General features: G+C 43.0%; 1 protein-coding gene across 9 annotated transcripts in view; it reads left to right on the forward strand.

Moving 5' to 3' along the window:
* The window catches only part of AFF2 (AF4/FMR2 family member 2), a 531,893-nt gene extending 523,387 nt beyond the window's left edge, over nt 1-8,506 (forward strand). For 8 of the 9 annotated variants that reach the window (XM_037821151.1, XM_037821156.1, XM_037821157.1 and 5 more), the window contains one exon: nt 3,961-8,506. In XM_037821151.1, the coding sequence (XP_037677079.1) occupies nt 3,961-4,082 (122 nt within the window). In that variant the 3' untranslated portion in view covers nt 4,083-8,506. The remainder of the gene's footprint in view (nt 1-3,960) is intronic. The other variant, XR_005214493.1, reaches the window with a different exon arrangement.
* Nucleotides 8,507-19,514: the final 11,008 nt, after the last annotated feature.

Raw genomic sequence — 19,514 nt, forward strand, 5'->3', positions numbered from 1 at the left:
GGAAAGAGAAGGATTTGCAAATGAATTACGATCCTGTTGGCTTCTGTTGTCAACTTTTCTCTTTCATTGTTTGTGGAGAGATGAGGTTGAACTTATTATGATCATGATCAACGTGAAAAATACTAGCTGAGCTTTGGCCCTAGCTTGCCGATGCAAGCCAAAGCTCAGCTGGTATTTTGCACACTGACAGCTGGGAAGAAGAATCAGGGCCCTGTTAGTGGTAACACATGAGGTTTGCTACAAAAGAGAGGCAAAGAGGCCCCTGCTTTAATAGAGAGTCAGTGGGCTTTGGTGATGCATGCTGCCATCTGTGTCCCTAGCTATCATTGAGGCTCGCAACAAAGCCTCATGTCCTATTGAAGGTTCGATGTATAAACAAACTCTATTTGTGCCCTGGCCATTCATTTGGCTTGGCTGCCTCTGGCCCAGAGGTTATAAGCTTCTCCACTCCAGTCAAGATGGAGACAAACATGGGCCTTTCAGAGTCACACTGCAAAGAAGTGACCAGAAGTAGAAATTTTGAGCCAGGAACTGGGATCCATTATCATCCTGCATGGTCCAGTAATTGCTGCTGGTGCATGATGGGTACAAGCTGCAGGCCACACACATGCAGATAGAAGTCCCCAAGGGTTTGACCAAGGACTTACTGGGCCTCCTGACCCAATTCTTCTCCCAAAGCTCAGATTCCTCACAGCCCAGGCAGCTCTTCTTTCCTTTCTGCTCAGGCTTCATGGCCTCAGCCTGTTTCCCATCTCTCTTAAAAGCTGCCACTCTGTGAGCTGGGCCTGAGTGGTTTTATTCCAGGCCTGATTATGGAATGGGGCACAATCTTACCAGCCCCTCTTCCTTTGCTACCCATTACAAGCCTTTTATGTGTTCAAGATTTTACTGCTGAGCATGTAAGGAAAGAGTCCCAATGGAGTAGAAAAGATGCAGGTTTTGAAGCCTGATCATTTAAGTTTAAATCCTGCCTGGATCATGTGCTAGCTGGCTGGCCTTGGGAAAGTTACCTAAACTCCGTGAGCTACCTCCTAGTTCCATCTACCTGATGGAAATGATGATGATGATGATGATGATAATGATAATGATAGTGATGAATTCTACCCAGAAGGATAATACAAGTGGATTGACTGAAATAATATAGGTAAAACACCTAGAATAAAATTTGTGGTGCAAGGTGGAAGCGCTATGAATATTTGTTCTCTTTCCTGACCCATGTTGTTCTACATCTATGTAACTCAAAGTGTGTGTGCCTATTGAAGCACTTTCCATAATTTGAGCTTTCCACCATCAATCCAGCTATAAACTTACACTGACCCCTGGGGTTATTTGCTTGTGTTTGTTACATCTGTTTGTGCCACAATCTCAACAATTGTATTTTAAAAACCTACTATATGTCAGGCACTGCACTCTTTGCTTTATCATTTATCATCTCATTTATCCATATTATATATGAGGAAACTGGAACTGAGGCTCAGTGAGGTTAAGAACTCACCCATAATACCACAGCTCTTAATGATGGAAGCAAGAATTGAATCTAGATCTATCTCATTACAGACTCTTAACTCTTACGAGTCAGGCTACACTGCCCACCTAGAAAGCAAGAATAATAGTAGGTCCTCAGGGACCTCTAGTGAGATTCTGCCCTTGATTACCTGAGTAATGGGCAATTCTTCACTTGTCTACTTTTCTGGGCTTCTGGATATCCAGAGACAGCTGGTCCAGAGAACCAGACCCATCCAAGGGTTCTGGAATTCCAAGTGAAGACATACGCATTTTAAGACTTGCCTAACTCATCTGCCTCTACCCTTGTCTATCTTATATTGTATTGGTAACCAGAGGGCAGTTCAGTATTTGTGGATCTCCTTTGTAATTGCCTCCATTCTCAAAATCTGTAAAAATGATTCCTCCTAAACTAACTGCAGAATTTTCCGGAAACAATGTGGGGGTCTGTGCTGATGTTAGGATGAGATGGTGCTAATCTTTTCATTGGCTCATTGTGGCAAGGAGTTGCTGAATTCCCTAACTAATATTGAATCAAAACAACTCCCTTATTCTGCTAGCAGGATGAAAACGTGTCCTGCTGATGCCTTCATAGGGCTTTTCAGTGGACTGGGGAGAGGACCTAGTTTGGAATCTTCTGGTTGCAGCCTTGAGTTTCACACTCTTGTCATTTCTGATCTTCTTAGATGCGGGCAATTTCCCCACATCGGTCTTGTCCACATAGAAACGGACAACCAAGGGCTTCCCTTTTGATTGACACTCTCACTGGAGACCACCGTGTACTTGCAATTTTTCCACCCAATTATGCAGTGGAGATGGATGAGGTTGGCTCTCCCAGTGGAAGGTCTCCACCCTCACCCCATGTCTGCCCATGTATGCAGCTGCAGATGGCATATTGTAAAGGGCTCTGGCACTGAAATGGGCTAGTCAAGCCGGTGATGCCCTCTGACCTTTGATCTAGAAGCCCCATTCCCTAGCTCCACAGCTGTTTACACTGCTCAGTTGAAGCAGTTGTTAAAATGGCAAACTGGATAGCTCATTCAGAGTGCCACAGAGGACTTCATACAGAATACCCAGGGGATATCCTGGCTCATGGGTGGCTCACATTCATTCAGTGGTGACTGGGTCCTTTTACATTCCCCATAATATTGAATTTCATAAGAAAATGTATTAGATGCCAAAAATAATTTACTCCCTTATCGGCAGAAATTATTTTTATTGCATAGTACAGGTTAAGAAGTATCACATAATCAAATGAAGTTGATACCTTGAGAATAAGCCCATATGTTATACATAACACGAAGAATTAATGCATTGTGAGTAAAATACCACCTGCTGAACAATCAAGCACATGGAACCCATGCACAAAAATTGCTTTCCAAGCAGGCAGGAGAGCACCCCAACAACTTTAGGGCAGTCTCCATTTTCCCTCCACCCAGATTTCTCACTCCCAGCCAGCATGGGCATGGTGTCCTCATGGTTGAGGCTTCCTCCCCAGTCGAGAGCTAACAGAAAGGGTGCTAGGGAGTCCTCTCATAGCCAAGGTCAATACAGTGCCAAACACAAGTAATCCAAGAATGGGAAGACCCCTTTGTAGACATCATATAGTTAAATCTGGCTACTTTGTGGCCATCATATAGTTATCATCACATACCAGCCCCCCTCCAGGAGACATTCAAAACCCTAGTCGCATAGGTTGGTGGTGGAGCCTTAGTGCTGCCCCTTTCTCCAAGTCAGCTAGGGTGGAATCAGCTGAGCATTCTCGCCATTTGTGTCATGGGGCATGGGGGGAGTTGTTAGGCGACAGATTCTTGCAGGTCATTTTCTGTCCCGAACGTGATTGACAATAAGACTTATGAAATCAGATTCTTCCTAGACATTTATCTGGCCTTGGATGCTGAAGGCTATAACTGCTGTCCATGTTCAGTAGTTTGTCTACATCATGCCAAGAAAAACCACTAAACTCAGTTCATTTAAACCAAAGGATAAGAGAATATCTTTTAATGCACTAGCACATCGAATCGCAAACAACTTTACACATATTTATATTTCACAAACCTTCACAGGATTGTAATGTACTTTTAGAATCTGCTTTCTGAAAAAATACATAGTTATAAAAAAAAAACTTACTATGAATTCAGTAACAGATTTAAGTGTTTGTGTTTTACTGGTCACATTAACACCTAAAAACATTATGAATGCCTCAGAGTCTTTTGGAGCTCAACAGAGATTAAAATAGCAGTATCTGATACACATGCGGAGTCTCAGTTCCCTTGTAAGCACTCTATAAATGTTTGCTGGTTGAATGAATGAATGTATGAATGAATGAATGAACAAATGGATAATTTTTTCCAAGGTCTGCATGATTGTGGTGTTGCCTGAAGGCAGCTTAGAGTGCTGGAACATATTTCCATGATGTCATTTAAAGGTCTGACTGAGGTCTGCTCTGATTTTCAGAATTCTTTGGTGACCTGGACACGTTGATGGGACCTCTGACCCAGCACAGCAGCATGACTAATCTTGTCCGCTACGTTCGCCAGGGACTGTGTTGGCTGCGCATCGATGCCCATTTGTTGTAGTGGGTGCCCTCCTCCCCTCCTCCCCACCCATCACCACCCATCACTCTCCTTCCACCAACACACCAGTAACCACTGGTGGAACTCCACTCATTTGAGAAAGTTCTCTTTGGTTCTGTTTGTTTCTATGCTTCTACTGATATCTGTGAAAAACAGAAGTCATTGTAAGAGGACACTACAATTTGAGAGCAGTGTATGTTTTATTACCTAGTCGTTTTTCAGTATTTTATATGCATTTCTCAGATCCCTCCATCCTTTTGTGCTTTATGGAATGACACAGTCCCTACAGTATTGTTTTAAGTCCATACTACCCAAAACAAAAAATGGAAAGCAATTGTGGTGATAACAGATTCCTGAGAAATGACACAAGAAATCTTACTTAGATATGAGAACTTAGACACAAAGGACCTGCAAAGACTTAAATTGTCAGCAACAGCTGTCTCCCAAACTATACTCTTATGTCCAGAAAAGAACGTATTTCAGAATCCATTGAAACCTTTGTGCTTCCCACAGACTCAATCTTCAGGTGAGAATTTTCATTGTCAAAACCCGCTGGGTGAGCTGTTGTAGTAACATCATAAAATCAAGATGGGTAAGAAAATAAATGAGGACAGCAGTGCCCCTCTTAAAGATATGCTATGCCATGCAGCCAGAGGACATTTTGCTAGCATCTCCTCCTTCCTGATGTCCTATTTTTAAAATTTTAATGATGAGAAAGAATGGTGACATTTATTTGGACAACTCTAAGGCATCAGCTGGCATATGGATTTTTGAAATCCGTGATTTAAAGCATAAATCCTCACCTGGGATTCTCTTTGTGCAAAGCTCTCCTTTCAAGGAGCAGTTTGGTGGACACATGCCCTAATAGCCAAAATGCTATACCTCAGTCTTAGAGTTGGGAGACAGGGAAGGTCTGGAAAATGCCAGACCAGGAATTCATACCTCTGTCTCCTTTGCAGTCAGTAGGCAAGTCTACAAATGGCAAGATTTTTAAAATTTTATTTTGCTCAAATCTATGGAAACAAAATTCAAGTTATCACTACCTAGAAGTAATAATATACAGTTTGCTTCCTAGTGGCTTTAAAATCTGGACTTTCCCACCTATTATTGACATTTTGTATTCTTACAGGGTTTCTTTTTCCTTCTTTCTTTATTTTCTTTTATCTTTCTTTTCCTTTTTTTGATTCATTAGCTTTTGACTGAAATACAATCACTGATTTTATAAAAGTATATACTAACATGAAACCGTTCCGTGGATATTCCAAAGAAGACTCCAAACTCTCTAAGTAGTAGCTAATCTTTTAAAAAATGAGTTTTGGGGCAGTGCTGCACCCTAGGGTGCTTTGAAAGAGCCCTGAAGATTGTGAACTGTTTGCCTAATTGGGTGACATTTCCCCATCAGTTGTGACTATCCCCACCCCTTATTATGCTCTGCATTCATTTTATGTCCCTAAACATCACAATGTAAATATATCATATTTGGTGTTCCAGCTCACCAGAAGAATCCCCCACATGTTAGAAAACACTATTCAGACATTAGTAATTGTAATTTTCTTCAACCTAGCCTTCAATCTACTGAGTTACTGAATTCTGTTCACTTAGTTATGACCAGATAAATAACAGATATATACATACAAAAGATGTGCAAACTTGTATGATTTTTAAAGCAAGTCATACAGGGCTGTGATAGGAACAGCAAGCAATCACACTGCACTCTCATTCTCAAGGTTAGAGATCTCCCTAGTTGTAAAAGAGCCAGACTTGAGTTCCGCTCTGGCCATCTTTGAGCTCAGGGCCCTTTGGTGTACAATAAGGTTGTGGAAGTTGTACTCCAATGGCTGCAGGCATGCGGTTAAGATGGCTGATGGGAACTTCCCAGCAGCTGAAGCCAGCACTTTCATGCTCCCCATGTGGTTGAGCTTTACTTCTGCAGTCTCAACAACAACAACATTCACATATGTATACACAAAACTTAAATCCAAGAGAATCTTTTCGGAGCCTCTTAAGTGAGGAAAAAAAAAAGAATATGAAAGACTATAAACACCCACGTCATTTATTTCACATTTGTGGGTGTCACCTATAAAAATGAAGCTGATGGCTTTGCAGTGACTCAAGTTCTCCATTCATTTTCCATGGCTTCCCCAGTCGGGTGCCTGGCTATTCTGTATTATGAAGCCCACTGACCTGACTTCTAAGTCTCACCTAGACCAGGATCCTAGACTGTCGTCGATCCAGGAATAGATTCTTCTTGAAATTCAATCTCCAGATATTAGAGTGCAAGGGGCAGTTTCCCAGGGAAATGCACACATTGACTCATGGATAAAAGGCTGGTAGATAGCTCTAGTTTCAGTGAGGCAGCCAAATATCCCGCTACCTGATGTCGCTTCTGGTGGCTGAGTGCAAAGTGGGTGCCAAGTCAGGGGCACAATTATCAAATCTGACAGTAGAGCTCAGCGTCTCCACCTGATTTTATAGTGGACCCCTTCTAAAAGCAGCTTAGAAACCAATTAAACATGAGGAATGAGGTCCCTTCCTATCCCTAGGGACAGGTCTTCTTTCGGTTTCATGATTTAAGGGTTGGTGCTGTTTTCTAGGCACTCGATTCATTACACTGTACATGGTGATGTGCCTCATAGGGATGCAGCTATTGGAGGGACTGAAGTATTTGGTTGAGTCAATCTCTTCAGTGTGCCAGTTTATGGGAGGAATCTGAGACATGTGGATGGCAGTGAGAAAGCCTGCTTCTGGAATGAGTTCCTTGGTCCCTCCCTGGACCTTGACCATGGTTTGATGAGACACACCTAAACAAGCATATAGAGGTAGGGGGCTTGGCAGAGTAATGGTCAGCCCCACCTGAGCAAGTGCACAGGAAAGTCTCAACCCTGCAAGATGACCCAGGGAGAGCCACCACTATGCCTTCATTTGTCACCAAGCTCCAACCATAGAGAATTTGAAAAGTTTGTGTTAGGACGTTGGCTTGGCTTTGTACTTTTAATTAGCTTTGGATTTTTTAGCGGTTTTGTCATATTACTGTCTGAGTTTGGTAGGTAGGATTAATTTGAAAAGCGTTTACTAGTGTGGCCCTCAGGGTAGAATTTAACTGTAAGCATGTTGTTAGCCAGCCTGAAGACTGTTAATTACTTAATAATCTCACTGGGAAAATACTAGTAGTCTTATATTTGGATGACATAATTGGAAAAGCAGATTAGCTGCTGCTACTTTTAAAAGACTTGAGGGTGGGATGCCTGTTTCCATGCACCGACAAGAAAAGATCCAAATCTTCAGTCAATAGCCAGGTTGCTAAATTGGAAACCATTGGCCAAAATGGGTTTTGTTGTGTTTCCAAATGGATGGATTTTCGTTTGGACATTTGCATCACTAAATGCATTGGATTCTGTCTGCATTGGAAAGATACTTATTTCATCGTGTCTTTCCCAAAGCTATCTTATTCTGATTTTGTTTGGCTCAGATTTGCATCCCAGAATTTGAAGGTGGAGTTTGAAGTTGGAAAGCATTTTTGAAGGCAGAATTGAACTTAGCTGTGAGGATGCAACTCCACTTACTTCTCAACAGACGTGATAAAGTTCACCTGCGTGAGGTGGCAGGTGAGAGAACCAAATTGGATCACTGGGTAGGACTACTCAGTAAGGCAATGAACTGCTTGTTTAGAGAAGCACCACTATCCCAATGGAGAAAATGTGTGACAAGATGACAGAGCTGCACAATATCCAATGAATGGGTTGAGTCGATGCCCCAATTTCAATTTCGTGGGGGGAAAATAATGTTGAGCCAGTTGGCTGTGCTCTGTCATGCAACTGGCAGACTAAATTCTTTGTCGTCGTTTGTTGTCATTGTCGTCGTCGTTTCTCATTTCCACTCACACAGCCTTATTCTCATAACTAAACCCTGATTCATTTTCTCTTCAGTGTTACCAGACTCCAACAACAGAAGTGGCATCTGTGTATTGATAATCAGCATTTACCCTGGCAGGAGGCTAATCAGATAGGCTGATCTCAGATGCTCATCCTACCTTCTGATATTTTCAAGGAAAGAAAAAACATGAATTCCCTTTCCATTCTCCTCCTCACACATCTAGAAGCCCTCTTTATCAAAGATATCATATATTTTCTCTGTAATCTATCAGCTGAAAGGAAATTGCATTATGGGGAGGGCAGAGGGTGGAGGTGGAGGTGGAAGTGGAGGGTGGGGAAGCACCTCCAGGCCAGACTGCAGTTCTCACCCCTTTCTGCTTCTGTTGTAGATGTTCAAAGTATCATTCATAGGGCTCATGTTGGGTTAGGGGACACTGAACTGCTTTTCAGATCCATGATCAATCATCATTCTTCTAAGAGATTGGAGCTTTGCTGTTTCATTCACTGTGCAGTGTAGACTAATGGTGTTTAATAAAAATTATTCAAAATTTCAAACTTTTTTGCCAGTGACCTCAATTTTGTTGGCTCTCTGATTTCTACCAGACTTTGAGGAGGGAAGCGGGACACAAAGGAAGCCCCTTGCAGGACACTGCAGGGGTAAAGCCAGGAAGCAGCATGCAGATCACCTGTGAGAAACCTCCAGAAGAAAGCCCCAGTGGATGCTTTTGGCTGGAGAGAGTTTGTTCCTACTAGGGGACTCATTTTCCAGCCTTGGCAGCAGGAAACCAGTTGCCATATCCAGAGCTTAATAAGAGTTTCAGATGTCTTACCTGGTTGGTTTTCACCTGCATCACTTATGTGACAAACAAATCAAAGAGGTTTCTCTGAGAATAGAGCCCATTAGCTATCCAATGTAGCTAAATGCTTCCTAGATGCTCATGCCATTTTGCAGTTCTGCTGTGCTTGTGAAGTCAGGGTGAAAGGACCCCCCAGGCAGAAAGCAAAATTGTAGAATCCACCAAAGAGACTGAGTTGACATCATGTGGTCTTTTCTTGCCCAGGCCTGGAGCTAGCATAACCTTTAGTTCTACCAGAGCTCAGCCTGGAACACATGCTTTGGTGGGCTGGCCAATGTTTAACAACCAGCTCTCTAAGAACAAGAAGTCCCTCGATTGTGGCATTTGCCAATTGCCATGGTGTAAATACTCCCACCATGACCGATTTCAAGCTAACAACTGTGATGTCACTGAACCTAGAGTTGGGAGGAGACGCATGCAATTAGCGTTTGTGAGCTGGGGCGAGTCGTCTCCAATACACTGCTGGATGCAGCTGGTCAGAGAGGGCACAGATTTCACATATATGTTCATGTGGACACACACGCACACACACTTCCATGACTAAGACTATTACATCATTTTTATACATGAATCAAGCTCCTATGGGTGTTAATAGTTTATGGTGAGGCCCTAACAGTATGGACTTCCCTGGAGGCCTGGGTCTTAAAGCAGGAGATAGCTGAAAGGTGAAACCCTCTTGAGCTAAAGGACATATGGGTCAGTGATGTTCTGTTCATCTCCACATCCCACAGGTCAAATAGAAGTGAGCTCAGTACTTAGAAAACCCTCAAGATGGGTAGGGTATAAAACAAGGGGAAGTGAGTGTTTGTTATTTCATTAGCAGTATTGTTATGTTTAAATTCCCAAGCGGTATTTCTGACTTTAAAGTGTAATTTGGATAAATTATTTTCTCTTGCTCCTTCCAATGGCAGCCTTTTTGTAGTTAGGAAACATTAGGGCCTCTACTGAGAGTTGCAGAGTCCTGAATTTATTAAGTGTGGTTTTTCATAATAAGGAAATTCAGTAATTCTCCCATCTCCCCTTTGCTTTTCAGAGGGTTTGTACTTTAGTGGTTAGGGATTTAAGTTATTATTAACATGTGTTTTTAGTTAGAAGTATCAACTTACTGTCTGAGCTCTGAATTCAAACCAGCATCTCTTCCATATCAATTACAATGATTAATATTCAGAAATGATTGTTCAAACCAAAATAAGTCTCTCTTCCACCCAATATGAAGAAAACTAAGGCCACTTACAAGAAGACATAAGACACAGTGTATTTTTCTAAGGGAATAAGGGTTTTATTAAATACACACACACACCTTTTTTTAAAATTAGACCTCCTCACCATAAATCATCCTGAAAGAAGAATAGGAAGTTTCAAAGGACCCATTCTCCTAGTCCTGTACATCTTCTGCAGTTACTTAGAGGTTTGTATCTGGAAAGGTTGAAGAACTTGCCCTGAACTCCTATGTTTCTTTTCATTTTCACATTCTGTCTGGGCCTGTGTGCACAGTCTAGTGCTAGACCCAGAGGAGAGCCACGAGTTGCTCTTTCTTTCTGGCCTGTCTCTCTTACCTCTGCAGTACTTTCTGGAGCTAGCACAATAATAGGGATTGGGGGTCTTCTATCCCTTCATGATACTCCTGCAACATTTGTTTTTATTGGAGAATGTGAACCCCTGGGTCTGGTTTAGTTGACATTGCACTCACTCAGGGACTATGAGTCCCCCTAGGCAATGAACCAGTTTTCCTGGCTACAGAGAGCTAGAAATGTGTTTAACATCATTTGGTGCATCCCATATTTCGAAACCATCCTCATTAACAATCATATTTGCCCACAAATGTTGCAAATGAGATTGATTCTGTTTCAAGACAATTTTTCAAAGAGTTTTCTTCCTGGATGATTCTACTCTGGATATTTTAGAAAGAGAAAAGTCTCAAGACAAAATCCCACACATTTATTGAATTCCAAAAATTGCTAGTTTTGTTCCTACTTTCATTGCAGTAGTGCTTCTGAAGATTGTTTGATGTAGCATTGTCTATGGGTAAAATGAATATTTTGGAAGTGAGCCCAGTAGAGATGCAATCCTTGGCATCGGAAGGTCCCTGGAATTCTCCCCTTTGCACACTTGGTTTGTTGTGTGGCACATCCTTTGGAGCCTTCAAAGAAGGGACTGGTATCTTTTCTGTTCTGGTGGTGGTGGTGGTGGTTGTGGCTGTGCTGTGGTGGTTGTTCTTACTTGTGTCTCTCTCTCTGCCTCTGGCTTTCACTTTCCTGCTAGTGCTCTTTCTGTCTTTAAACCAGTGAATAGCTGAAGTGACTGTGAGCTTCTGAACTGTCCTTGTTCACGCTTTTAAGACATAACAGAATAATAACAATAGATTTGTCCTGATCATGCCACCTGGAAAACCATGTGGTATTCTGAAACCATGCTTATGATAAGAACGGCATTATCACATAGCAGTATAAATACTAGTCTGTTGAATTCATGTGTCCAGTCGTATAACTTTGTGGAGCAGTGTTTTGACCTTTGCAACATCATGTTGGAACAAGTGGAGTGGTTGCAGGCAGATGAGACAGTGTTTATATCAGGATTTTTCAGTGAACTTTGGTTGGAGGCCTGGCAATGGCAAACATCTTCAGATGTTGCTGTAACCATTATACTTATGAACAACAAAGATCTCTGTTCAAGAAATCTCCCATAGCACTTCAGTCAAGACTGTTTTTGTGGGGGGGTGTCATCTTTTTATTTTTCCCCTTTCTCTTTTGCCTTTTTTGGGGAGGGCGTGGGTGGGGAAGTTATTGTTGACTGAAGAAATATTTTCATTGTAATGATCTCTCTCTCTCTCTCTCCTCCCTGTCTCTCATTAAAATATTGAAATCTGGAGTCTTTGGTAAATCTGCATTAGACCAGGCTATAGGCCAGGAAAGAAATCTAGGCAGACATCCATGGGTTTCCAAAGAGGAGTACTCCATTTTCAATGGGCCCTTCCTTACCTACACTGAAAAATGTTAAGAAGGACAGAGGCAGATTTTGCAGAGGGACACTTTTACAATATCCTCTGAGATCTAATGCAGTTTAGCCACTGACTCCACCTGTTTTTTTTCTGGTAAATAACTTGACTGAGACTTGCAAAATACCCCTGAGAGTTGCCAGGGATGTCTTCTGCCTGGTCTACGGTGTGTGTGTTTGCTTTGTATCTATAAAAGGCACATTCATATCTTGTGTGCTCATTTGAAGTATTTCCTAACATTCCCATTAGCCTGTATATAAGAATCAGAAAGAAAATTCCAACATGTTGTAAATGAAGATGTGACTCAATAACATTTTCTCCTGGTCTTGGAAAAAAAGAAGACATTTTCATGTGTACTTTAACCAGAAATTTTGCATATTTAAGTGTCATGGAAAATATTTATTGAATAACAAGGATACAAATGGGAATTTAATTGTCATCATATGTTTTGTGGTGGGGGGAGGGGTGCTCGCCAACGCCATGTTGCTGGGTCATCGTGGCAAGCCATAACTGCACAAATAGAACACATTGTGTGTCTGTGTGTGTGCGTCTGTGTGTGTGTGTGTGTGACATGTGACATCATCTCTGGCGTACTGTCCTTCATGGGATTTTAGCTTTCCTTTCCTGAAAAGCATCTTTTTTCAGTTCCAGGGGGCCATGGCTATGATAGCATATGAAGGCAGGGATTTGAAAGGAAAGCTTCTTTCCTCTTGGAAGCTTTTCTTCTAATGTTATGGCTCAACCACATGGATCCCATTGGCCTTTATGAGGAAAGAGGCTCATGGGAGGGCAAGTGAAAGCCACCTCAGCTGCAGCAACGTGTGAGCTGAGTCAGGCCCATAGGGTTGGAATGCACTTGCCTGGGTCTACAGGGGCAGCTCTAGTCCCTGAGGTCAATGTCAAGAGAAGAGCAGAACCATGAGAAAGCCTGGCCTGGTCCCTGAGGATAAAACTTTGTGAGGCCCTTCCCCAAGTTTAAGACCCCTTTCCTCATGAATGCCCCTCCCCAGGGGGCCATTAAAATGATAACTAATGAAGTTTCCCCTTTGTTTTCAACATAATCCAATTTGTCTTGGAAACCCCTTTTCCTTGGGTGCAGATTTCCAAAATTCATACTCATTACAGATTCACCAACTGTCATTGTTCTTAACAAGCATGCTAGTCTCTTCAGATTTTCGGTAATGTCAGATGTTTTGTATAGACCAGGGTGGCTGTTCTAACATCAAGCAATTAATGAAATGTCATCTAGTTTTTTAAAAATTGGTTTCATTTGCTTTATATGTATAAAACTGTATCTGCCTGTGTGGCTTTGCATTTCAAATGTGTGGCACACGAGCATTTTGTTGGTGCTTTGTTCTCAGTACAGTAACTCTGTGTACAAACATTTTAATGTTGTTTTGTTGTTTTCCAACATGTCTCTGTAAAAAATGATATTGGCTGAGCTGGTGCGTTGGTTTTTCTCATAGAGGCGTTAACTATACTTCCAATGCATTGAATTATTTAAAAATGCAAAATAAAATTTTTATGAAAATCTTGTTTTAGACATGTAGATTATTCTGCTTACAGACTTTCCTAGCCAGGAGTACCTTGTCACCACCTTCACATTTTAATACAAAGTCGGTGCTGCCACTTACCTCAACAGCTTTAAAACTGAGAGCCCTAAAGAAAGCAACACTCACAAAGCCAATCATTGTATGAGAGGGAGCCTTGGACCATCATTCAAAGCCCATTTAAGAGAAAACTGGAATGTTTAGTTATCTGGATTTCTCAGACATATCACATGAGAGCTTGCAAAGTATAAGGTCATGAGTGTAACAACTACTGAGAGAAGAGACAGAGGAAATTATAAAACTGGACTAAAAAATTTAAAGCACAGCCAACCATGACTTTTTACTGCAGAGGCAAATCCAAAAGCCTGGGAGGGCAACACAAGAAATGATTTTAGGCCACGATAATGATTTAAAGTCATCAGGCAAAGGTCAAATCATCCCGGGTACACTCTTTTTACTGAGGCAGAAAAGCAGGTCATATATTTTAGAAATATATACTTGAAAATATTCAGAACTTTCCAAACAGTGAAAAGAGTAGGTTTCCAGTATCTAGAAAGTTTGTTTATATGGAATATCTTCCATGCCCATCAGAAGTGAGGAGTCACAGTGCTAAGGCTCTATCCAGCACAGAACCATTAATGAACACAACATAAATAGATAGCTGGGCTGAACGTCCTTTAAACAAATGAACTACAGATATTTTGACACCGCATAATCATAGTCTAAGTCTGAACACTGACGGAGCTAAATGTGGTTAAAACCAATGGTTGTGATGCTACCGCTAAGAAGTCCAAAATCCTTTCCAAAATGGGAAGCCCACCACAGCCAGAACTATGAACATTTTTCTTGGGAGATATTGAAGAGATATTTCATGTGAGTAAATCGGGCTAAATGAGTTATAAATTTGTTTTTGAACAATCAAGTTGTGTGCTACTCCTCTCAAAAACAGGTGTCAGAAATTATGATCCACCTAGGCAAGAGGATGCATGTGTGTGGGATAAGGACTGGCGTAAAATATGCAGAATGACATGCAAAAAAAATCAGAATCCTGGGATGATGCCGATTGATCAGCTAATGCAGCACTTACTGTGTGCCAGGCACTGTTCTAGCACTTTCTTCTCTATTAGCATCCCTGTGAGAAACGTACTATTGAATCCTTATTGTAATGAAGAAGAGGTTATTAAAAATAATGCTATTGATGCTGGTGCATCTTTCCATTTTAAAAACAGAAGTAAAGAAGGTCCCTGAGCCCTCAGGGAGGGATGTCCTCTCTAGTCCTTCCAGAGGTCTCTAAAGGAAAAGCATTGGGCCAGCTTTCCGTGAAGGCACAGGAGGTGTCAGCAACTCAGGACAGGTTTGTTAAGCCCCCTTATGCTTGGGAGTAGTAAATAGAAGAAAAGCTCATGTCATGTACATGGCCAGGCAGTCTGGACAGGTTGATAGTCAAGCCTTGGACTGGCAGAGCTGCCATACCTGTTGACTTTGAAGCTAGCCCTGACCCTGACCCCACTCCTGGTCCTTGTGTCTGGCATGCAGACATAGGTTCAGCAGGCAGGCAAGAACATTTCAGGGGAGTGAGTGCTCTGGGCTTTGAGGCAGGATTTTGGAGCAGCCTTGCCCAGAGGGTTTAGGAGAACACAGAGCCTTATGCTTTGCAGGGAGAAAATGTTTCACTTCATGAGTTTCTTCACATTTGGACCTTCAGTTGGATACCTTGTCCTCCTCTCCCTTCTTTAGAGATGGAAATAAAAATTGTAAAAACTTAGCTGTGATATAAGAGCAATCTATGTAATCTGGTAAGGGGGATTTTGCTCACAACTTCCAGGTATTGTTATTTGAAATCGACACATGTTCTCTGGACCCTTTGTGGTTGTCATTACCCACGCGCAGGGATCTACTGTGACTGACAATTACACAACCTACTGTGTGAGTTCGGGAGGTGAGTGGGGGCAGGAAATGACTTTCTGGCCCTATCTTTCTAACCTTGTGACTCTCAACCCCAGGGCACACCAGGAGAGCTTTTAACAATGTCAATGGTCAGGCTTGACCTCCAGGGATCCCAATTCAGTAGAGCCATGCCAGGTCTTTGCCATCCATCATTTAAAGCTCTCCTTTGGATTCTTATGTGAAGCCAGGTGGAAACATTACTAAGCTGAGCTGTAGCTGCCTGGAGACTCACCTTATCAAAGAAAGAGCTCACTGTTACTCATTCATCCTACCCAGCTTCCTGGGGGTGACAGGGAGAGAGATTTTGAGACTAAAGAGGGGACAAGAGATAACAGGGCTTCTAGTGCTCTAGAGGAAAAGTCCCACAGGAATACAAACTCAGAGTATTCTTCTTCTCCAGGGACAGGATTTCCTGTCATGCTTGGTATTCTCTAGGAATTTTCCAGTGAACATATGCTCATTTCCTATTTGAACCCAGGAAGAGGCTGAAGGTGGTGATCTGAGATTCTCCCAGAATCCTCTCCCTCACAGGGCACAGCAATCTGGAAATGACCCAGGGAGCATAGGGAGAAGCTGCTCTCCCAGAGTTTTGTTTAGAAACCATCTTGCCAAGTCTTCATCGGACTCAAGCATTTGCAGGACAGAAAACTGCAGACAGAGCAGAGGGAAGCAAAGTTTCCTGAAGGGTTCCCAGGCAGCAACAAAGCCCTGAAGGGTCAATGGAGAAGCTCCATTTGAAGTCCCCTCCTGGCTGCTCCCAAACACCCTGGGCACCCCGTAATTGGAACAAGTCTTAGCCCAGACTCGATGAGCCATGGTAGCCTACAAACACATCTTAAAGCAAAGTCCTCACAGGGCAGAGCATACTCCCTTAAGGTGTGGCCCCAACATCTCCTGTCCTCCTGGCTGCCTCTCCATCTCCACACTCCAGCCAGCTGGATATGCTTCTGTCTTTGCTCTGGGCTTAGGGTCCAGCTTGTCTCCCACCCTCTGCATCCTGGGATCACTTGATGACCTTTAAAACTTAGATCCACCCCCAGAGATATGGGGCAAATTGGTTTGGGTGCTACCCCTCATCCCTCACTGATACTTTCTGGGGCTCTCCAGAAGATTCTAATTAGCAGTCAGGGTTAAGAATCATTGCTCTAGCTAAAGCTCCTCAAAAACTAGGGCTATGCCCCTATATCTTCCCTTCCCCAGTGCCTGGCCTTGATGGGAATAAACCCTTTTGGATGCTGAATGTCAGGGGCATTACCCTGTCTCTGGCAGGGCAGCAAAGGCCATTCTGAAGCCAGATGACACTTTGGCTTGGAAGCTCATAACCAACCCCATGGTGTCTGCCTTATAGTCTCTTCTGCAACTTGTTGACCACAAAAACAGTCATCTACAATATAAATATAATCTTTACTGACCCAAAGGTCAAGTGCAAATTGTACCCTCTTTTGAGTTAAGACATGTCGTATTTCTTCCTTAGAGTATAACCTTTAGTTGGGGTCTAAGAAAAGGCCTGGGTTTGCATCTGAGCTCTGCCCTGACTCCCTAGTGACTTTCCCTTCTCTGGACCTCAGTGTCCCATTGGTACAGTGACAATGACAACAGAGTTCCTTGATGCCCAGCGGGAACAAGGATTGTGAAATGTCATGCCATCCCTGACAGAGAAAATAATATGAAGCCCAAGCTGGGTCTTTTCCCTAGGGATGGAAAAGAGTGAAAACACACCCTTCCCTCATGTAAAGCTTTTTCTGACATCTGAGACATCACCCAAATCACTTTCTGCAAGCAGGACAATTTATTTTAAGTCCCTGTTTCATCCTGACATTTTTGTTTCGCTTCCATTCTATTCTATAAGACTCCCATGTTTGTGTTAACATAAAAATGCTCTCTCTACCCCAGAACTTCCCAATTCATGCTCCAGAAAGGTGTTCCTTGCCTATTCTCTGGCTCAGCAAACTCCCTGTTTCCCTGGATACTCTTTAAGTCCGTTTCCAGTTCAAATGTGCTATGAATTTACCTCTGAAAGTGGCTCTCAATTCTGGCCCTTTCCCTTCATGTGCTGGCCACTGTCATACCTGAATTTCTCATCCTCATCACCTCAACAGTCTCCCAACTCATCTAACCTCCCTCTAACCCCACCTGAATCCAACCCATCCCTAGTTCTGGAGCTAGTGGTAATATCACTCCCCCATTTGCAACCTTCGAAGGGGTCCTTGTCATGCATTGGCTCAAGTCCAAACTCCTAAGCATGGATCCAGCCTGTTCCCCCAGCATTATCCCTTTCCACTCCAGCTAGGACATACACCCTCTACCTCTGCCACCATGCGCCATTTGCCCTACCAAAACTCATAATGCCCTTTAATGTCCCCATACCTTTGCTCACGCTCTGAAATGCCCACGCTGCCCCGTACTCCCACCCTACTCATCTCTCCAGGCCCACCTCAAATGCCAGCCTTAGCTGCTATGAATTTGTGTGTGCCTAGAGGCCATCTGGCACTAGAGATCTAAAGTATATTTTCTGTGATCTGAGTGCTAATTGAGAGAGGAGCTCTGAGCCCAGAGAACCAAATGACAGCCTGGGCCTGTGACTAGGGAAGACTTCAAGGAGGAGATGATACTTCTCTCGGTCCAGAAGACTATTGAAAGAGGAAGGAATTTCCAGGAAGAGGGGCAAGCATGAGTGCAAAAGCATGAAAGCACGAGAAAGCAGAAATTCCAGAATCCTTGGTTTGGCCAGAGTGTTGGGACAACACTTAGGTGGGTCTGGGGGCAGAACAGAGCGTAAGGCTCTGGTGAGTCTGGCCAACTGGTGGGCAGGGCTTTATTAGGAGCCACTTCATGTGTGTGTCCCAAGACCAGGAAGGGACCATCCCGGGACCAGGATTTGTATCTATGTCCAAAACCACATGTGAAATACGTGGGGGGTTTGTAGGTGTGTACTCAGTTTCCACAATTCCCAACAAGTCAACATCTGGAGACATGAGTGGGGAAAAGTCTCCTCCAGTTGGCATTTGAGATTTGTGTGTGACTTTCCTATGGAGTCTACAGTCTCAACCAGGTCAGAACACAAAACAGAAAAAAGTATAAGATGCAGGTAATGCTGTATATTAGATTTCAGTTGCTGTGCTACAAAATGACACAAACATCAGTGCTTAAAACAACATAAACATTGATTATCTCATACTTTCATGGGTCAGGGGTCCAGGTGTGGTTTAACTGGGTCTCACAAGGCTGCAATACAAAGCTGAGGATTGTCTGTCAAGGCCCCTCAGGTTGTTGACAGAATTCATTTCCCTACAGCTGTAAAACTCATGGCCTCTGGACCCTCTTTCAAAGGGAATCACCTGATTAGGTCAGGCCCACCAAGGATGAGCTCCCTCTTGATGAACTCAAATCAAACCAAGTAAGGACCTTCATTAGGTCTGCAAAATCCCTTCACCTTTGCCATATAACATAGTAGCTGGATCATGCAAGTGACAGCCATCATATTCACGGGTCCCACACGCCAGGAGTTGAGAATCTTGGGGACCATCTTAGAATCCTGCCTACCATATGCCTCTTACACAGAAAAGACTTCACCCACATGGTCCTTTGATACCTGTCTTAGCTTCTCCAACGCGAAAATTATTGAAGCCATCCTTACTTCTGCATTGCTTGGGAGAACATAATAAATTAATGAGTTAATTAAACTAAACTCCTTAGTAAGATGAAAGGTGCTTTAGAAATGCAGATTATTATTATTTTGAAATCTCGTGGCTGTCACTGCAAAGTTGGCACTTAGTTATTAGACGCTGTGCCTTTGCCATCTAGCAGCCCCCAAGTTCAATAACAATGCTTGTATTTTGCTTCAAACCATTAATTTGAAAATAACCACCTCGGTGTTCATGACACGCTGATGGGGAATTATCTGCCCTGGGAATTTGCCAGCAAGAAGTATGAAAAGAGGTTTGCATTCACCGAAGCTCAGACAGACAACCTAATCAGAAAGCGGGAGGAATGTGTGCCCAATGGGGACTGCAGCATAGCGGTGGCGCTGGTTCCCAGCAAGCATCTGCCACAGCCCCCAAGGTGCCCCTGTGTCTTGAGACATGTGGCGCAAGCCTGTGGCTCTCTCCCTTTGACTACAGCTGCATGCTTGCCTCTCTTCCTGGAGTGGCCTTCCTCTCTCAATAATCTTCAGGACTGAGAGAAGGATTACCTCCTCCTTGAAGTCTTCCCTG

This window comes from Choloepus didactylus, chromosome X (assembly GCF_015220235.1).
Source record: "Choloepus didactylus isolate mChoDid1 chromosome X, mChoDid1.pri, whole genome shotgun sequence".
In the NCBI taxonomy this organism is placed as follows: domain Eukaryota; kingdom Metazoa; phylum Chordata; class Mammalia; order Pilosa; family Megalonychidae; genus Choloepus; species Choloepus didactylus.